The sequence below is a fragment of the Leucoraja erinacea genome, chromosome 3 (assembly GCF_028641065.1).
Source record: "Leucoraja erinacea ecotype New England chromosome 3, Leri_hhj_1, whole genome shotgun sequence".
Classification (NCBI taxonomy): Eukaryota; Metazoa; Chordata; class Chondrichthyes; order Rajiformes; family Rajidae; genus Leucoraja; species Leucoraja erinaceus.
This window is the reverse complement of record NC_073379.1, coordinates 97,038,725-97,059,238: the sequence shown is the minus strand read 5'-3', so window position 1 is coordinate 97,059,238 and position 20,514 is coordinate 97,038,725. Positions and strand designations below refer to the sequence as shown.

The 20,514-nt window shown below is 43.1% G+C and overlaps 1 protein-coding gene across 12 annotated transcripts in view; it reads left to right on the top strand.

Moving 5' to 3' along the window:
- ppip5k2 (diphosphoinositol pentakisphosphate kinase 2) overlaps positions 1 to 20,514 on the top strand; it is a 129,886-nt gene that overhangs the window by 107,452 nt on the left and 1,920 nt on the right. For 10 of the 12 annotated variants that reach the window (XM_055633254.1, XM_055633251.1, XM_055633260.1 and 7 more), the window contains 2 exons: positions 5,221 to 5,361; positions 10,886 to 10,996. In XM_055633254.1, the coding sequence (XP_055489229.1) occupies positions 5,221 to 5,361; positions 10,886 to 10,996 (252 nt within the window). The remainder of the gene's footprint in view (positions 1 to 5,220; positions 5,362 to 10,885; positions 10,997 to 20,514) is intronic. The other 2 variants (XM_055633252.1, XM_055633255.1) reach the window with 2 other exon arrangements.

Genomic DNA, 20,514 nt, shown 5'->3' with positions numbered 1-20,514 from the left:
AAGCTGCGTCGCCTAAAACCAAACTTACCGAATGGCCACTCTGTCGAAGCGCCACCTACCCGAAAGGTGGCATCGCCTACACGCCAATGGACCGACTGCCGCTCAACAGAAAAGTCCAATAACGGACATGATGTTGCCCGGGGGGCGGGACTTGTCAGCGATTGGTCCAAACCCCCGCGTCCATCACATCACTGTGAAGGCATGAACATTGTCCCAAATCTCCGCTCCACCCGACCCGCAGCCCGCGGAGGGTGTCCATGGGAGAGTGGAGGCTGTCCCGAGGGATGCGCACCTTCAGCAGCTTTCAACTAGGTGCTTGGGTTCAGATTGCCCAGTCACTTCTGGCTTGTGTGGGAAAATGAACCCCACCCTCCCGTCTGCCCCTTCTCTCTCCCCTCTTCTCACTCTCCCCTTCTCACTCTCCCTTCTCTCCCTGTCTTCTCTCTCCCCTCTTCTCTCTCCTCCTCTCTCTCCCCTGTGCATCGCGGTCAGTGATTGTGGGACACTCCCACGGGTGGAGACGGAGGAGAGAGAGAAGGGGAAGAGACCGGAAGAGAGAGAAGGGAGAAGGGGTGGGGGGAGAGACGAGGAGAGAGAGAGAAGGGAGGGAAAGAGGTGGGAGGAGGGAAGAGAGGAGGGGAGAGAGAGGAGGAAAGAAGAGGAAAGAGAAGTGATAGAAAGAAGGGAGAGAGAAGGGGGGGGGAGAGAGAGAGAAGATGGAGATGGGAGCGTGGGGTTCATTTTCCCACACAAGCCATAGGTGACTGGGCAATCGGAACCCAAGCACCAGGTTGAAAGCTGCTGAAGGTGTGCATCCCTCGGGACAGCCCCCACTCTCCCACGGCCACCCTCCGCGGGCTGCGGGTCGGGTGGAGCGGAGGTTTGGGACAATGTTCATGCCTTCACAGTGATGTGATGGACGCGGGGGCCTGGACCAATCGCTGACAAGTCCCGCCCCCCGGGCAACGTCATGTCAGTTATTGGATTTTTCTGTGGACGGCAGTTGGTCCTTTGGCCTGTAGGCGACGCCGTCTTTCGGGTAGGTGGCGTGTCGACAGTTCGGCCATTGGGTAAGTTTGCTTTTAGGCGACACAGCTATTCGGTTCGTTGGCTTTTAGGCGTCCCGCCCTTTCGGTTAGTTTGCATTTAGGCGTCCCATCCTTTCGATTAGTAGGCATTTCGTCTTCGGACTCTTTCGGTTTATTGCTGTTTCGGACTCGTTTCCATTCGGTTCTTTGGCTTCAACTTCTTTGTCTGTCGGCGCCACGTCCAGTTACCGACATCACAATGGGATTGTGGCCCTGTTCGCAATATTGTTGCTATCCAATTACACTGAGTCCTGCTAGCGCCCGCAGGTGCAAATTCATTTTTCTTAAAGTTGAGAGTCAAAAGTGTTTTATTGTCATATGTCCCAGATAGAACAATGAAATTCTTACTTGCTGCAGCACAGCAGATTATGTAATCATGATAAATAATATAACAAAAACTCAGAAAAATAAAGAACAAACAATAACAGTGCAATAATAATAATAATAATAGTCTATTGTAGTTGATAGCTTATGAGATTGTATTGTTTAATAGCCTGATGGCTGTAGGGAAGAAGCTGTTCCTGAACCAGGACATTACAGTTCTTGGGCTCCTGTGCCTTCATCCCGATGGCAGTGATGAGATGAGTGTGTGGCCAGGATGGTGTGGATCTTTGATGATTTTGACTGCCTTTTTGAGGCAGTGTCTACGATAGATCCCTTCAATGGTGGGAGGTCAGAGCCGGTGATGGACTGGGCAGTGTTTACAACTTTTTGCAGTCTTTTCCGTTCCTGGACATTCAATTTGCCGAACCCTCAGGCCATGATGCAACCAGTCAGTATGCAGTGCACCCGTAGAAATTTAAGAAAATCCTCTTTGACATACCGAATCTCTGTAATTTTCTCAGGAAGTAGAGGCGCTGATGTGCTTTCTTTATGATACATTTCACTGCACCTTCGGGTGCATGTGACAAATAAAATTGACTTTGACTTTGATGATTGCATCAGTGTGCTGGGTCCAGGAAAGATCGTCGGAAATATGCACGCGCAGGAATTTGAAGTTTTTGACTCACTCCACCATAAGTTCAATAAGGAATGTGGGTACACTAAATTTCTTTTAAAGTTTAAAATGAGGGAGGGTGAATAAGGTGAAATGAGCAGCCCCTGCACAGTTGGGGGCTATGGGTGAGTGGAGGAATATGGCGTTTGGGGAACGAGTTGCATTGGGGGAACGGGTGAGTGGTGGAATATTGCATTGGAGGAACAGGTTGCGTTGGGGGACCAGGTCTCCCGTGTGTCAGAGACCCAACGGTCTGGTATATATATTACTAAAACTCTCATCGTTTGTTTCTATCTATGATTACATGTGATCCTGAAATTACACCAAAACGATACATGATAGCACTAAAACTTTTGTACCACCTTAATCACAATTGTCCTGTCGTTATTTGTGTCATTTTGTTCAGATTGTTGTTATATTTCACAGGTTATTGGCATTTTTAGATTTACAAAAGCCCAATATGAGAAAAATGTATTTCCTGAGCTTACAGCTATGACGTCACAATGGGATTGTAGCCCTACTCGTAACATTGTTGCTATCCAAGTACACTGAGTCCGGCTAGCTCTAGCAGGTCCAAATGCATTTTTCTTAAAGCCACATTACACTGATTTTTTTTTAAAAGTTTAAAATGAGAGAGGGTGAAAAAGGCGAAATGAGCAGCCCCTGCGCAGTTGGGGGCTATGGGTGAGTGGTGGAATATGGCGCTGGGTGAACGGGTGGCGTTGGGGGAACGGGTGAGTGGTGGAATATTGCATTGGGGAACGGGTTGTTTTGGGGGACCAGGCTTCCCATGGCGGCTCTGGGTGAGTGGTTGAATATTGCGTTGGGGAATGGGTTGCATTGGGGAAACGTTTGTCAGGGACCCAACAGGTACCACTTGGTCTAGTTCATAACTAAATGTATTGATATCCTCATGGGAGAGTGCTGTAATAGATGGACCTACATGAGTTGCTGAAGTCGGTGCAATGTAACAGCTGTACAATCTTGTTAGGCAGAGAATTGTGAAGATATTTATGGGCAGAAATGACGGGACAGTTGTATGCAGAAATTATTATGACTGGGTCTAGAACAAGTGGCAATAGTGTTCTGGATTATTCTCCAGAGGTATCAAAGATATTTGAGTAACCATACTCTGGAATTTAGAAGGATGAGAGGGCATATTTTTGAGACATATAAGATTATTAAGGGTTTGGCCATGCTAGAGGCAGGAAACATGTTCCCAATGTTGGGGGAGTCCAGAACCAGGGGCCACAGTTTATGAATAAGGGGTAAGCCATTTAGAACGGAGATGATGAAACACTTTTTCACACAGACAATTGTGAGTCTGTGTAATTCTCTATCTCAGAGGGTGGTGGAGGCAGGTTCTCTGGATACTTTCAAGAGAGAGCTAGATAGGGCTCTTAAAGATAGCAGAGTCAGGGGATATGGGGAGAAGGCAGGAACAGGGTACTGATTGGGGATGATCAGTCATGATCACATTGAATGGCGGCGCTGGCTCAAAGGGCCGAATGGCCTACTCCTGCACCTATTGTCTATTGTCTATAATCACTGAATTGGAGGAGGGGCAATGTGAAGCATTGTTTTAAGAGGAGGAATAGGCAATTTACCTTTATCATTGTCATTTGTACTGAGGTACAGTGAAAAGCTTTGTTTTGCATGCTATCCACACAGATCAGATTTACCAGAAGTAAATACAGTCAAGACAAACGCAAGGGCAATATGGACCCTGAAGTTATCCTCGTGTGATCTGGTTAATTTCTGATTTCATTACAACATCAATGTTACAAGAAATCTGAATCGGTTTCAGGCATCTGCCGGGATGAGAAATGGAGCCAGTAGCTGGGGAATGGAAAATCTATGATGAGAACCAAAGATTCATAACATTTAGTTGAAGGAAATTTCAGCTCCTCCAATTTGGTAGATGTTGGGTGAGTAGTCTGGCATCGGCATATTGGTGAACAAGAAAGCATACCCATGGAACTGATCAAGTGTTTTTGTTCACTTTTCTCATGCAAAGGAGAAGAGCTGCTGAAGGATATATATTTGAAGGACACAAGATATTTTGGTTCAGGAAGAAAACACGCCACTGGCAATGATCAGATAGTTAAAAGTCCGCAAGTGTGGACTCGTTACAATAGATGAAGTAATGTTGAATGATGTGGCGACCAATGTTAAACCACCAATATATTGGGACAAGGAGGGATAGATTACCTTGTTACAGTCGTATACCATGACTGCCATGGTAGGATGAAAGTAGTTTTAAAGCTTGAGTGACTTTGCCATTAGATTTTGCTCAACTCCAGTGATGTCAAGCTGTTTATTTATGTTTGCTTGCCTAAATGGACATTGAGGTTTATTTAGCTCTAATATATTTCTAAATGCACAATTCACCCAATGTCAACTGAATAATGTCTATCATGAAAGATGCATACATTTATATTTTTGTGTTTGATGCCAGGTCATCTAGTTTAACAGCGGCGACAATGTCACACCTAACCTATTTTTGTGCAGTTTTTTGTAATTTTGTGTATATTAGATAATTTATTAATATTTTACCACATTTGATATTCATTTTGAATGTTAGTGAGTATGGAGAAACTCAAACCATTAGCTGATTTTGAATGACCTGTGTTGTTCACTTTCAGTAGCAGGGATAATACAGGAAACGGAAGGGTTTCCCCACTGGGTTTTACTTTATCTTGGAGAGTGAACAAGTTCAGGATTGGGATGTTCTATCTAATGGATAATCAATTATAAATGTTATTATTATTGTACACTTATAAATAATTGAAAGATTTATTGACAAAAATATTTGTAGAAAACAGCATTATCATGAAAGTTCCTGTGCAGAAACTTTATCAGACCTCTTGTTTTGATTGTTATCATTATCAACAAGATAAATCAAATACTTAAAGCAAGAAAACCTGAAGGTTATGCATGATGTCTTGGTCCTTTGGTGAGACCCCTGAAACGTCTGAATAATTGTCAGATGATGTACCAGAGAATGTAATAATCTCACATTCCCATTGCATCTGAAATCTTTAATATAGCCCTTTGCATGTATGTCCACAACACATATTACATGTTTATGTATTAATCCATTTGCATTTCTTCATCTGAAATGTTCCATTACAGGATTTGAGCTCTATTCTATGGTGCCTTCCATTTGCCCTCTTGAAACCCTTCATAATTCACTGTCGCTGAAGCAAGTGGATGAATTCCTTACATCAATTCCTGAAAGCGAGAGATCTTCTGGGATTCCTACTACATCCTCAGGTAGGATTACTATTAGTTTTTTTGATTGTGTAAATTTGCAGTGCCTTGAAGACAATTACATACGACTAAACAATGGAAACGTTATTAACCACCAACTGTCCGTTTCCTCTTCATTCCCTTAATCTCTTACAAAATTCTTAAGGGGTTGGACAGGCTAGATGCAGGAAGATTATTCCCGATGTTGGGGAAGTCCAGAACAAGGGGTCACAGTTTAAGGATAAGGGGGAAGTCTTTCAGGACCAAGATGAGAAAATCATTTTTTCCACAGAGAGTGGTGAATCTGTGGAATTCTCTGCCACAGAAGGTAGTTGAGGCCAGTTCATTGGCTATATTTAAGAGGGAGTTAGATGTGGCCCTTGTGGCTAAAGGGATCAGGGGGTATGGAGAGAAGGCAGGTACAGGATACCGAGTTGAATGATCAGCCATGCTCATATTGAATGGCGGTGCAGGCTCGAAGGGCCGAATGGCCTACTCCTGCACCTATATTCTATATTTCTAATCTGTTCTCATTCCCTGTAACTCACCTAGATTTGTGGCTCTCTTTTTTAGCTTGGTTTAACAAAAATTGAATATAAAAGCTTTCTCCATCCTACCATGCTTGCAAATTCACAGAATTAACAGACTTGATTTCTTGGAAAGAAGGTTGTTTCTGATAAGTAGTTAACCTGTGATCAGTTTTGTTGTTAGATTGTAACCTTTAAATACTAAGATATACTAATAAGATTAAACGAGAACTTACCAGTTTGAAGTTTGATCTGTATTTTATGAGGAGTTACGATGAGGGATTTCGTGAAGAAGCCTGCCACGACGCATGCGTGACATTCTTCAAAGCAGCGGTGTGAAATCACAGATAACTGTAATGACTAAACATAGTAAGATTAGAGAAGAGATACCAGTTAAGTATATGATCAAGGGTGGGAGCGGAGGGCACGTAATCCCTCATCGTAACTCCTCATAAAATACAGATCAAACTCCAAACTGGTAAGTTCTCGTTTAATCTTACTATTTTACTTCGGAGTCACGTGAGTGACTACGTGAAGATTTTAAAGCTCTGTGATTTCATGCCGTGGAAACTAGTCCATGCATCACGTCTGCCTTGATGACTGTAGGAGGAATTGTGTTAACATAATTTGGACATGAATTTGACATTGAAATCATAAAATTTATTAACACAAAATTATAACCCCTTTTTATGGGTTTAAATTAGTTTACAGAACTTAAAATTGTTTCTGCAAACGTTCCAGGTTTTATTACTGGTTTGTTGTAAAATAATTGGAATGTTTTTTCCCCAGACCATCCTGCTGCCTTGAGGATTTGGTCCATTGGTACATCCAACTGTATCGCTGCCGATGTAGCTGCAGCCCTGGTGGAATGAGATTTAAAATTATTAGTATCTACCCCAGCCTGTGTTAGCACCTGTTTCAGCCATCTTGAGACGGTTTGGACCGTCACTCTTTTGTGTGGTTGCTTGTGGCTGACCAAAAAGTGCCTTCTCATTGCCTCTTAGGATTTTCGTTTTCTCCATGTATAACGACAGATGTCTTACTATACACAGACGGTCATCTGTTGGGTATGACCTAAATTGTATATTGAGGCCTGCTGATCCCTGTCTGTTCTGCGTTACTAACTCATAGATATGAAACGTAATATTTTCTGTTGAGGAAGTCATGTTGTCCAGTCTTAGTTTATGCAGTGACTGTACCCTCTGTGCCGTGACCAATGCCATTAGCATGACTGTTTTTAATGTCAGTCTGTGTAGGGACAGAGCTGTTGCTGGAGACCAATTCCTGAGCATCTTCAGGACAATACTTACATCCCATATTTGGGAGTACCTGGTTCTTGGGGGATTAGTATTGAAAATTCCCCTCATACGTTTTGTACCAGTGGGTGAGTCCCAACAGAGTAACGCTCTGTTCCCTGCCATAGGTAAGTCGATAGGGCACTTCTGGTGCAGTTGATGGCACTGTAACTGAACCCCTCATCATAGTGGAGGCCTGCCAGATATTCCAGAACAGACGGGATGTTCATTTCTCTGTAGGTGATGTTGGTTTTATGGCAGTACATCTCCCACTTCCTGATATAGACCAGATACTGTTTTTTGGTTGACTGTCTTTGGGCCGCCGAGATCATGTTCACTGTTCGGTCCGTCAGTCCCAGTTGTAGTAGAGGTGTTTTTAAACTCTACAAATTAATAAGTTCAAATGTTTATGGCATGGGTGGCTATCCCTTGTTACAGGATGTAGCAATAAATCTGGTCTATGTGGGATGGTGATACATGGTTCTAATACCATGTTTAATACCACTGGGAACCATGGTTGAGTAGGCCAAATCGGGTACTACCAAAATACCAGACGCAGAGTCTTGTTGTATTTTCCTTAATACCCGACTGATGAGGCAGAAAGGAGGGAATGCGTAAATAAACAATTTCCCCCAAGGCAGCGAAGATGCATCTGTCGCCGCTGCCCCAGGGTCTGGTTCCCATGAAACATAATTTGATAACTGGTGGTTAAGTCTGGATGCGAATAGATCGATATCTGGTGTTCCATATTTTGCTGTAATATCAGCAAATACTTTTTTATTCAACATCCATTCGGTGTTTTCATTAAATTTGTGTGACCTGGTGTCTGCCACTAAACTTAGTCTTCCTGGTAGGTAAGTGGTTGATATCCAAATATCTCTCTGGATACACCATTGTCAAATTGTATTAGCCAGATTGTCACATGATGTCGATTTGTTTCCACCCATGTGGTTAATGTATGCTACCACGGTGGTATTGTCTATCTGTAGTCTAACATGCTGGTGATATGACCCAGTACAATATGACTTTAGACCATGGAATGCACCCAACATTTCCAGGTAGTTTATGTCCAGTGTGAGTAATAATGATGCCTCCTGAGCAGTCCATCTATCTCCACAGCTGGTGATGGTATTGGTGGCTCCCCACCCAAGTGCACTGGCATCAGTTTGTTATACCATGGAAGGGTTACTGACAATGATTGGATTGGAACAAAGCCAGATGTTATCTATCCACCATTTTAGTTCCATTTTAGCTTTGATTGGTAGTTTCATAGGTCTGTCAAAGTGACCTGCATTAATTTAGAGTGCTTGTATTTTTGATCTCTGTAAGTTTTGGTAATGTAGAGGTCCAAATTGTGTGGCTGAAAAGGCAGCCACCATTTTGCCAATTACTTTTGCTACCAATCTGATGGATGGTTTGCTGATGTCAATGAGGTTATTGCAAGCCTCTATTAAATCTCTAGCCTTTCACTTAGGCAGAGTCACCGACATGTGAACTGAGTCTATGGTGAACCCCAAATAGTCCATAGTAGTGGAAGGCGTTTAGATTTAACTGGATGGATAATAAATCCCAGTTTTTCAAATAACTGTTTTGTGGCTGTTACAGTTTGTTTGGCCAATTCCAAAGTTTTGCCCACAATGAGTATGTCATCTAAATATGCCATGACCATGTGTTTACGTTTCCGTAGAAACGCTAGGGCTGGTTTCAAAATTTTTGTGAACAGCCTGGGGCTGATGATAACCCATTTGGCAGTGCTTTATACTGCCAGTGCTTTATACTGCCAGAGTTGTCCCATCCAGTTGAATTTTAAGTAACATCTGTGGTCACCTCGTATAGGCACTGAATAGTAAGCATCTTTTAAATCGATGCTGGCCATGAAGTAACCTTTGGAAATTAATTGTTTAGCAGTAACAAAGGTTTCCATTTTGAAGTGAATATATTGTACAAATGTATTCAATTTTGTCAGATCTATGATGATGCGACAACCACCATCTTTTTTGTTTTTGGTAAATATATTGGACACGAATTCTAATGGTTCGTGTTGAGTTTTCTCAATTACACCTTTTACGTAAAGCCGCTCCAGTTCAGCTTGCGCTTTTGATTTTTCTTTATCAGAAAGCACGAACATTCGGTTCGGTATATGTTGAACTGGAGGGCTGTACTTGTGTATAAACTCTATTGTATATCCCTGGATACTGCTTAAGATGTAAGTATCGGTTGTTAACATGCTCCATGCATTCAGAAAAGAGTGTAATTTCCCCCCAACCTTCATGCTCCCTGTATTTTGTAGGGAACCAGACCCACCTACCTCCATAGTTACCAGTGGCAGGTTTACTTCTTTTTGTAGGTTCTTCGCTGCTGTTGTTGCGCTGGTGTCTGGATTTTCGGTTTGGTTGGCGTTGGAGGTCCCCGCATCTTCCCAGAAGGCCGGCCTGGGCCATGACCTAAAAAAGACTCATGTTTTGAGTACCGGGCCTTCGAGCTTTCACCAGTTCTGCTGGTGGGTGCGTAGGGGTGCTGTCTTTGGCTGTAGTGGGTTTTTGTTGGAGTCCCTTTTATTAGTCCAGTAGGTTCTCTCGTTCCTGCACCCCTTGCACACTTGTCTTTCCTTCTGCGGACCCCTCTTCCAGGTCAGCCCAGAACTGACCCGCAGTGCTCCCCTCTGATCAAGAGAGTCAAGAGAGTCCGGCTCCAGCGCTCTCGGTCGCTGGCCGCCCGCGGTTGTTCAAAGTCGGACTCCTCTGAGTCCACGACCATGTTTGTTTTTGTGTCTAACCTTACTGCCCAGCCGCGTGGATCTGGCCGGTGCGGAGGCGACATCGGGCACAGCTGATCCCACTAACGGCGATCCGAGTGCCGCTGACTGCTGCTGGCTGCCCGCTGCTTCGCGGTCCTCCCTCACCAGCTTTGTCGCAGACCTTGTCTTCTTTGTTTCCCGTTGGTTTCTCCACCTGTAATCAGCATGGGAAAACACAAAAGACCGCAGTTCTTACCTGCAGGTCCTGGTTTAAATTGTCGCTACGGGGGAACGTCGTTCCACCCCGCCTCATGCCATTTTCGACTTGTCAAAAAGTCAACGGCCCCATTCTGAATAGTCTCCCGCCCGGCCGTGGTGTTCTGGCCGGCGCAGGGTCAGAATTCGGCACAGCTGATCCCTTACGGGGCTTGTGCCTTCAGCTGCTGCTGGCTCCCGCAACTTTGTGGTCCTCCCCAGCCAGCTTCACTCGCAGCACTTGTGGACACTATTTTGTCCAGCTTCCACCCCTGTGTAAAACAGCGCGGGACAAACACTACCGCAGAGTAAATCACTTACCTGCAGGTCGCGGTTTCAAACTTACCGCTGCGGGGGAACGCTCCACCCCGCCTGTCGTTTCGCAAGCGTGAAAGCGATATGACACGCATGCATCGTGGCGGACTTCTTCACGAAGTCACTCACGTGACTCCGAAGTAAAATTGCATAAGTATGCCGTTAGATGAGAAGGACACAAAAACAAAAACACATTATCAGCAGGTCAGGCAGGACTATGCAGCACAGGGTGATGGACTTTCACTACCAGTTCCGACATAAGACTAAATGAAAATCTTTTCCAAATCAATTTAATGATTTCTAGATTATATTAAAAGTTTTGGTGAATCATTGTGGTAACTTGAGCATTTTAGAAGCTTGCAGGAGAGGTTATATTGCTAATAATAATTGACAGTAATATTTGCTAGTTTTAATTCCAGCTTCTGGTAATATCATGTCTCTAGGTAGAAGGATTTTAAATACATATACACCTAGAAAGGTACTTCCATCGCCTCGGGCACCAGATCAAGAAAGTAATAAATCTACTTCATGTAAGTAAGCTATAATCCTAAACATATAAGCGTAACATTGTTAAAACATACTCTATGTAAAGAGCCTGTCCCACTTAGGCGACTTTTTAGGTGAGTGCAGGAGACTGCGCTCGCCACATGGTCACCACATGTTTGCTGGTGGTCTCTGGTGAGTCTCCTGTAGCGGCAGATTTTTATATCGTTCAAGAGATTACTCCCTCTAGCCGCTAAATGGACTACATGGTTTAGGGGAATGTCGTTATACGTATGCGAGCTCTCTGTCGGGGACCTTCAGAGCTTCTTCATAGATAAATCTTCATAAACAGTCTTTTGATTAATAAATTCTTTATTGTTGATGAAAAACAATAAGGTACATCCACTTCTTCCGACTTGTATACTATAATCTTCATTGAACTCCAGCATATCACTTTAAAGGTTAGAAAACTCTTTGTGTCTCCGTTACACTGCGCATGGTCAAATGGTATGCCTTCCCCATGCTGTTCCCAAACTAAACTAAAAACTAAGTTTCTGCATAAGAAACATAGCTCCAAACACACCCTAAAATACGTCATAAATCCCACCCACAATATAACAGGCAGTCTAAAACTTAAAGACACATCCCATAGTTAATGACACACAAAACAAGCCAAATGGCCACTACATACAGGCCCCTAATTGTTCCGAGTATATAACGAGGCAATTATTAATAAACATCAAAAAAGTAGCCATGATGGCTTAACCTATATCAAAAGCAAAAAAAATCAGTGAATTGAACCCTGTGGCTCCTCGTCGGGGAATTTGAACTTGGGTCTCCCGCGTGGCGGGCGGGGATACTAACCACTATACTAACGAGGAAAAAATAGCATGCACTATATAACCGCAATCAGGATTCTTCATCAACGCTTCCATCTTCACTTTCGCCTTCGAGAAGCGAGCATAACTTGATTAATAATCACACCGTGTGCACCATACCCTTAAAATCAGGCATGATACCCAATATATAGTCCAGAACATAACAGTCCAAAGCTTTGATAGCATGAAACGTCTTCCTCCATGTCCAATCAACTCATGGATGTGTTGTAAGTATGTAAATCCTTCGAGAGATTAACAGGATATTTGCCAATAAAGTTCACCGTTAGGTTTGATTTCATTTCCGGATCATTAACAGTGATCCCAGCTCAAGCTTTGGCCACTCTCTGTCTGGCTGACAGAGAGATTTTAGTTCGTTGATCCATCTCTTATCGCTTAAAAAGCGGTTCGCTATCAGTCCTCTGGAAATTTCATCTGTAGGATTTTATTTTTTGTGTTAACATATTTCAGTTGTACAACATTAGTAACTAACCATTGGCAGATTGTCTCTGTCCAAATCCAACTCTCTGGTTTATTTGGCTCTATCGTCTAGTGGAATGCTTTCACAATTATCGCTGATCCACTTGGAAAGTGTGAATTCTCCCATATTGCAAAGGGAAGTCAAATGTTCTACTGGTTGAATTGCTTCCTGCTCAATAGACATGGATTTTAAGCAATCATCCACGTAGAAATAATTCTTCAAAGTGATTCTTAATTCATGAAATTTAGTTTTCTCGCCAAACTTCTGTTTATAATTCTGGTTACGTTGCTCTGCCATACGACGATTATTCGGCAGATTAACACTTTCTTGTTTGAAAGGTAAGTCCAGACAATAGTGTCCGTCAATCCTTACTGAGTAGTTCATAATGTCCATGAACTTAAACTCTTCATTCAACATCTCTTCAGATTCTTTGCTGGTACTTTCATTGAAGTCATGATTGTATGACTTCATCACCGGCTTTTCTAATTCATCAGTGGATGTTTGATTTAACAGCAATGGCAGGACAGGTCTTCTGATTCCTGTTTTCGTTATTCCTTTTCAAAGAGTTATAGATAACCCATCCAAGTCGGTTTTTGTAGCATACGGTCCATCACCTTGGCTCCTAACAATCTGTATAGGTTCCAATGCCTTCAAAACATTTGTTCCGACAAGTAGATCAACACTTGAATTTATTTCAGATATCTTGACATCCTTCAGGTAAAGCCATTGTTTTAAGTCTTCGTGTCTTGGTATATTTTGACGACCAACAGGCATGGTTCCATGTGTAAACACTTCAGATATTGGAATAAAATTATCTTCATCCAAACTGGATATCTCCATACTCTTAATGTAATGACCTGCTCTATATCTTTAGTCATGGTACGTAATCGAATCTTAGTCTCTTCTGTGATGTTCATCCTTCTCGTCAGGTTTTCTGTGCAAAAGGTAGTCAAACTTCCGTGATCCAAAAAAGCATATGTTTGCAACACTGTATTCGTCTTGCTATTCCTTACCTGTACTGGTAAGATAGAAAAATTACAAGCTTCAACCCCAGCCCCAATATGAGCAGTTACTTGTGGCGAGGTGATAGCATCTCTAGTAGTCGGCTTCTCCTTCTTTTCCGTTGCTCCGCTTCATCTTCTTCTATTTGCTCTGATAGCTCTTCATCTATTTGTTCCAGATCTTCCTCTTCCCAATGCTCTGGTAGCTCTTCTTCAGTGTGAAGTGCTTCAGGATGATATTGCCTGCACTTATATCAAATTATAGGACTCTTACAGCCTCTCCCCATATGTCCTTTTTTTCAAACATCCACAACAGATTCCCTTCTCTTTCAAGAAATACATCTTATCTTCATATTCTTTCATCTTAAATCTTCGACACCATCTTATGGTGTGATCAACTTCATCACATAACAAACAAAATACTATTTGCATGCTAGTAGATACATTTCCTTTCATTCCATCTGTTGTTTCCACAGGTCTGGTTGTGATAGCAAAACTACTTCTCATAGGTTCTGATATTTCTTCAGTTTTAGTAAACCATATAACCATATAACAATTACAGCACGGAAACAGGCCATCTCGGCCCTACAAGTCCGTGCCGAACAACTATTTTCCCTTAGTCCCACCTGCCTGCACTCATACCATAACCCTCCATTCCCTTCTCATCCATATGCCTATCCAATTTATTTTTAAATGATACCATCGAATCTGCCTCCACCACTTCCACTGGAAGCTCATTCCACACCGCTACCACTCTCTGAGTAAAGAAGTTCCCCCTCATAATACCCCTAAACTTCTGTCCCTTAATTCTGAAGTCATGTCCTCTTGTTTGAATCTTTCCTATTCTCAAAGGGAAAAGCTTATCCACGTTAACTCTGTCTATCCCTCTCATCATTTTAAAGACCTCTATCAAGTCCCCCCTTAACCTTCTGCGCTCCAGAGAATAAAGACCTAACTTGTTCAACCTTTCTCTGTAACTCAGTTGTTGAAACCCAGGCAACATTCTAGTAAATCTCCTCTGTACTCTCTCTATTTTGTTGACATTCTTCCTATAATTGGGCGACCAAAATTGTACACCATACTCCAGATTTGGTCTCACCAATGCCTTGTACAATTTTAACATTACATCCCAGCTTCTATACTCAATGCTCTAATTTATAAAGGCTAGCATACCAAAAGCTTTCTTTAGAACCTTTGTTAGATACAATTGATGATCTTTATGTTTACGATCTTCAATAATCCCGTAGCCTGGCTACTTTCTTCCTCTCATCCATTACTCCGCCTGCATTGTATCTCCACCTTTCTCTGAGTCTTCTGGTCAACTTGCTAAGTTGTTAGTATTATTCGCAAGCTTCATTTCCTCCATGTGGCCAAGATTTCTCATCGAGCTGCAACAACTTATCAAAAATATTGCATAATCACTCAATGCCTCCCCATCTTCCGGCTTGATTTGTTTCCAAGCATGGGCATTCTCCATGTATGCATTAGCAATCCTCTGTTCGTTACCAAAACGTTCTTTAAGTAACTGTAGATTGATTATTGCATGTGAACCAATCATAGTAGAATAGCATCACTAACCCTACCTTACTGTATGATTCATACTAACACCCACTTCCTACACTGGTCAGTCTTGGGAGCGGTAACGATGAACTAACGACTAACAACCTGCTGTACCGCTATACTATGTGTACCGATTAAAGATGATCTTGAACTCCAGATTGTACAGTTTGCCTATTTACAGTAACCTTCTCGCCTTTTTATAGCCATGGCTGGCTGGCTCATTTTGACAATCTTCTACAAGTACCTTAACACTTCCACGTGTACTTCACCAGAAATCGTAAGCGCTCCTTTTCATCCGTAATTCTCATTTCTAATACTTCTTCTAATGCCCTTACGAAAACTTCATACTGCAATGGATCTCCAGCAAATGTAGGAATTTCTGCTGGTGGTAGAATGAGAAAGGCATGTTGTCGAGCTATAAATTCAGCTTGACTTTTCACCAATGCCAATAATCCATCCTGATAACCTTGGCTTAGAATAGAATAGAATAGAATAGTTTCTTTATTGTCATTGTAACATGAACCATGTGCAACGCAATTTTAAAAATGTCAGCCAGTCAGTGCACCATTCAAACATTTCTAAAAGCTAACGATACACACAAGGTAAAATATTAAAAAAATATAAACAACTAAAATAAATATCATGAAAATAGCACGCATAAACACCCAACCCTCCATCCTTCTGTCGATTTCACAGTGTACCACAGTCCCTTAGTATGTATCGCCCCTGCGTTCCTTGGCGGCTACATTTAGTGCCTTTATAGCAGTGGGGTAAAAACTGTTTTTAAGTCTGTTTGTCCTTGTCCTTGTAGATCTGTACCGTCTGCCTGACGGCAACAGTTCAAACAGGGAGTGTCCGGAGTGGGAAATGTCCTTTATAATACTCTGGGATTTTTTGATGCAGCGGGAACTGTGTAAGTCCTCCAAGGTAAGGAGAGGGCAGCCGACAATCCTCTGGGCGTTGTCAATGGCCCTCTGGAGCGCTTTCCTCTGAGCCGCTGTGCAGCTGGTGTACCATACGCATACACAGTATGTTAGGATGCTCTCAATGGAGCACCGATAAAAGGACAGCAGCAGTCTCTGAGTGATGTTATTCTTCCTGAGCACCCTCAGGAAGTGCAGTCTCTGCTGGACCTTTTTCAGCAGCGCAGAGGTGTTCACGCTCCACGTCAGGTCCTCCTCAATATGGATTCCCAGGAAGCGGAAATCCGCCACCCTCTCCACACAGTCCCCTCTGATAATTAATGGTACCATGTCCGTTTTATTCTTCCTGAAGTCTATTATTATTTCCTTTGTCTTTAAGGTGTTGAGGAGCAGGTTATTTTCTCCACACCACACTGCCAGCTGCTCCGCCTCATCCCGGTAGGCGTACTCGTCCCCCCCGGAGATGAGTCCCACCCCCGTAGTGTCATCCGCAAATTTTACAATGGTGTTGCAGTGGTGGGCGGGGGTGCAGTCATGTGTGTAGAGCAGAGGGGGCTCAGCACGCAGCCCTGTGGAGAGCCGGTACTGAGGCTGAGGGCCGTGGATGTATGATGGCCCACTCTGACTCTCTGGCTGCGACCCGACAGGAAGCTATTTATCCACATGCAGGTGGAGTGTGGAAGTCCCAAGTCCCCCAGTTTGTCCACCAGTTTGTGGGGAAGGATGGTATTAAAAGCAGAGCTGTAGTCCACAAAGAGCATCCGCACGTAGCTCCCCCGCTGCTCCAGGTGGGACAGTGCAGCATGGAGAGCTGTGGCTACAGCGTCCTCTGTAGATCTATTCGCTCTGTACGCAAACTGGTGGGGGTCAAAGCTTCGGGGCAGGAGTGATGTGATATGACCCCGAACCAGTTTTTCAAAACACTTCATCACCACTGGTGTGAGTGCGACTGGCCGGTAGTCGTTGAGGCTGGAAATGTGGGTTTTTTTGGGCAAGGGGACTATGGTTGCGGACTTCAGACAGGGTGGAACAGTGGACTGGGCCAGAGACTGGTTGAAAATCCTCGTACTTGGCTCCACCTGTTAATAAACAGGCCTCTATGACTCAAATTGGCCTGCTCGTGCTTGTGCATCAGGCCTCGGAAAAGCGTGGTCCTCTATTGGTTTGTCTTGAGCATCCACAGACGCTCCATTAGTAGTTTGTTTCAATCTAGCACTCATTTGCATGAGTGTTACCCATACCCAAGATGAAATTTTACCCATCTTACTCTGTTCCAATGGGTTTTCAAAGCCATGAAATCCAGTGGACTTCGATTGTGGAATTGCTCCAACTGCTAATTCACTTCGGGCAGTCTTTTTTCCCAAATCGGATTTCATCGTCTTCGATATTGAACCCTCACTTTCCAGTATCTCCTTCATTGATTTGGCCACCGCCATCTTTGTGTCTAGTTCCAGTTGGTCCTTTCGTCACCTCAGCTGCTCCTGTTGTCGCCTCATCTGTTCCTTTTGTCGCGTCATCTCTTGTTTTTGTCTCCTCATCTCTTCTTATCGCCTCATCTGTTGCTATTGTCGCCTCATCTCCTCTTCCTTTTGTCGCGCCATCTCTTCCTTTTGTCGCGACATTTCTTCGCTTATCTGTTCTTCTCGTCATCTCATCCCTTTCATCTCTTCCTCTTGTCGCCTCATCTCTTCTGCTTGCTCAATCTCATGTTTCATCTTCAAGGCATCCGCTTCTATTGAGAAAACAGCTAGATCAGCTTCAACTCCTAATCGAGCAGACACCCTTGGTACCGAACTGGCAGTAGAACCAGATCTATGTCCTGATCTTCGTGTAGATATTTTTGAGATATTGTGGTGAAATGTCATCTTCCATTCTGGCATCTTGTTGTCTCGCACTTCCAGCTGCTAAGCGCGTAAGTTGTGGTATAATTTCAGATAACCACTCCTCTGCCTTATCCATGAAACCATTGAATATCTTCACCTTGTCTTCCCACCACTGGGTGTGTCTTATGCGTTCTTCCCGAGACGGCTGTGAACACAGCAGCGCATTCTGTTTCTTTCCAATCTCTTGGCAGAGGTTCCCTAGTTGGCTCATATTAGATTTCACTTTGATCGTGTTCTGTACCGATTCCTGGTGTTTCTTCTGTTTCTCAATTAATCTGGTAACCTGTTTCCATAATTTGTTTCTCTCCTTCTCGGTTTCTTTCAGGTTGGCAGCATGTGTATTATCCGTTTCTTCTCGATACATGAGTTTTCTGTAGCTTTCAATTGACTCGTTAAACTTGTCCCATATCGAATTTTCCTCCTCGGCTCCCTTCAGAGCTAGAACTCGATATTTCTCAGTGAGTTTGTCTAATTGGTCTTACATCGCCACCTTGTGCACCCTCAGACGTGAAACTTTCTTCATCTTCTGGTTCCATAATTTTAAAGAGGTCTTGGCAGATTGCCAAGTCTTTAAATTGAACAAACAAAACCTTCTCTGAATTCTGCTCCAACTTTGTGTAAACATTGAGTGGCTATTTTGAAAACAATTATCTCAAAACAACAACAAACTGATATTGTAGACATATCTTCAACATCCATGGGCTTAAAGATGACGAGAGTTTGAAAGGAATGTGCATTATCTTTACTTCAAAACAATTTCCAAGGTCGGTCTCCTTTCTCCAGACAGATTGGAAAAACACTTATATTGGCTATCTTCCATTATCTGGCTCTTCTTACAGAAGCCGATTAAAATTAAAGCTTTGCAGCTTCGAAATTCAAAGAAATAATAGTCAATTTCCACTCACAATTTCTGTGATAATGTCTTTAGATTCATCAGATAGGTTATGTCGTTGTTGATAAACTTCTTGGCCATCTCTGGCCGAGATCTATTCTGTTCTCGGCTGGAACTGGTCTTCTAGCCAAAACCTCCTTCGAGATCTTAGCCAAATCTTCTGTCCCACTCTCTGGGATTGGCATTCAACCCCCCGTTGGAGGTATCCTTTGACTTAATGTAGCAGCAGATTTTTATATCGTTCAAGAGATTACTCCCTCTAGCCGCTAAATGGATTACATGGTTAACAGGAATGTCGTTATACGCATGCGAGCTCTCCGTCGGGGACCTTCTTCACAGATAAATCTTCATAACACACTTTTGATTAATAAATTCTTTATTGTTGATGAAAAACAATAAGGTACATCCAAACTTCTTCCGACTCGCACACTATAATCTTCATCGAACTCCAGTATATCGCTTTAAAGGTTAGTAAACTCCTCATGTCTCCGTTACACTCTGCATGGTCAAAGGGTATGCCTTCCCCATGCTGTTCCCAAACTACACTAAAAACTAAGCTTCTGCACAAGAAACTTAGCTCCAAACACACCCTAAAATACGTCATAAATCCCAACCACAATATAAAGGGCAGTCTAAAATTTAAAGACACATGCCATAATTAATGACACACAAAACAAGCCCAATGGCCACTACATCTCCTTCATGGTCGCGAGGAGTTCCCGCATTCTGGGAACTAGTCGCAGCCTCAGTATGGTCGCCACAAATTTTTCAACATGTTAAAACATTTTCTGCGTCTTGGTCGCCATGAAGAAAATCGATACTTTTGTAGTCGTAGGTGCAGTTGTAGTGGAGTCGCCATGTAGTTATGGGTAGTCGAGGTAGTCGTAGGTAGTTTTAGTGCATCGCCTTAACTGACCGGGAATTTTCATTGGCTCATTGGGGGGAAAAAAAAACGTAACCACGAGTTTTCAGAACCAAGGAGAACCGACCGATAATCTTAAGTGCCCGCCGAACTTCACAGCTGTGTATCTCAGGCTTATTAAAAGTTGTCTGGCTTCTTAAAAGTGTCTCTCTTCCCACCCCCTCCCCCCTCTTTTAAGGGACTTACCGTACACTGTGCTTGCCGTCTTAACCTTCCTATTCATCGCGGTGTGTGTTTGTATCACCTTGGCTTTGCATCGTTTAAATTTCAGACAGCGCTCCCCCTGCTTTCCCTGGCCCCCGCCTTTGCAATATGTTTGTGTGTGCTCCACTCTGACACTCGCGTTCCAGTTCCCGGATTTACAGGCGAGTGCCGCGAACTTGACATTCGCTGGCAGTCCACTGAATGATCGCCTAAGTGGGACAGGTCCTTAACTTTCATATTCCTTCACATATGCTTTTTTTATTTCATTGACATTGGTCTTGCTGTAGATTAAATCATTGTCTCATAGTTGATTTTAATTGTTTGATGTACATTTAGGTAATTCGATTTTATGTTGACTGGGTAATTGCGTCTAATGGAGCTCAATTATATAGCAGAAACGTTTAGAGACTGTATGATTATAAAAGGGGAACCATTGTGAACTCTGTAAAGTGTTTTTTGTCTGTTTAGATTTCCCTTTACCAATCTAAGCATGTATAGGGCAGAGATTCGGTGTATTCCGGTGCAAACCAAATGCCTAGACATTTCAATGCTTGGATGGTGTTAATGTGGTGGAAGCATATCCAACTGCACATGGCTCATCTGTCCTATCACATCAAAATCACTTTTCTACATGCATCAAAGGCGTTTAACAAGTGTTAGTGGCAAAAAGCCTTGACAATCTGGGAACGAACCTGACACCCAGTCGCTATCTCCAACTGCATTGGGGCATCTGGGGGTAAAAAAAAAATCCACACTGCAAAAGGTTCTACTGCAAGAAATGTGCCATGGTTGGGTAGATAGTACCAAGTGTAACTGAACATTGT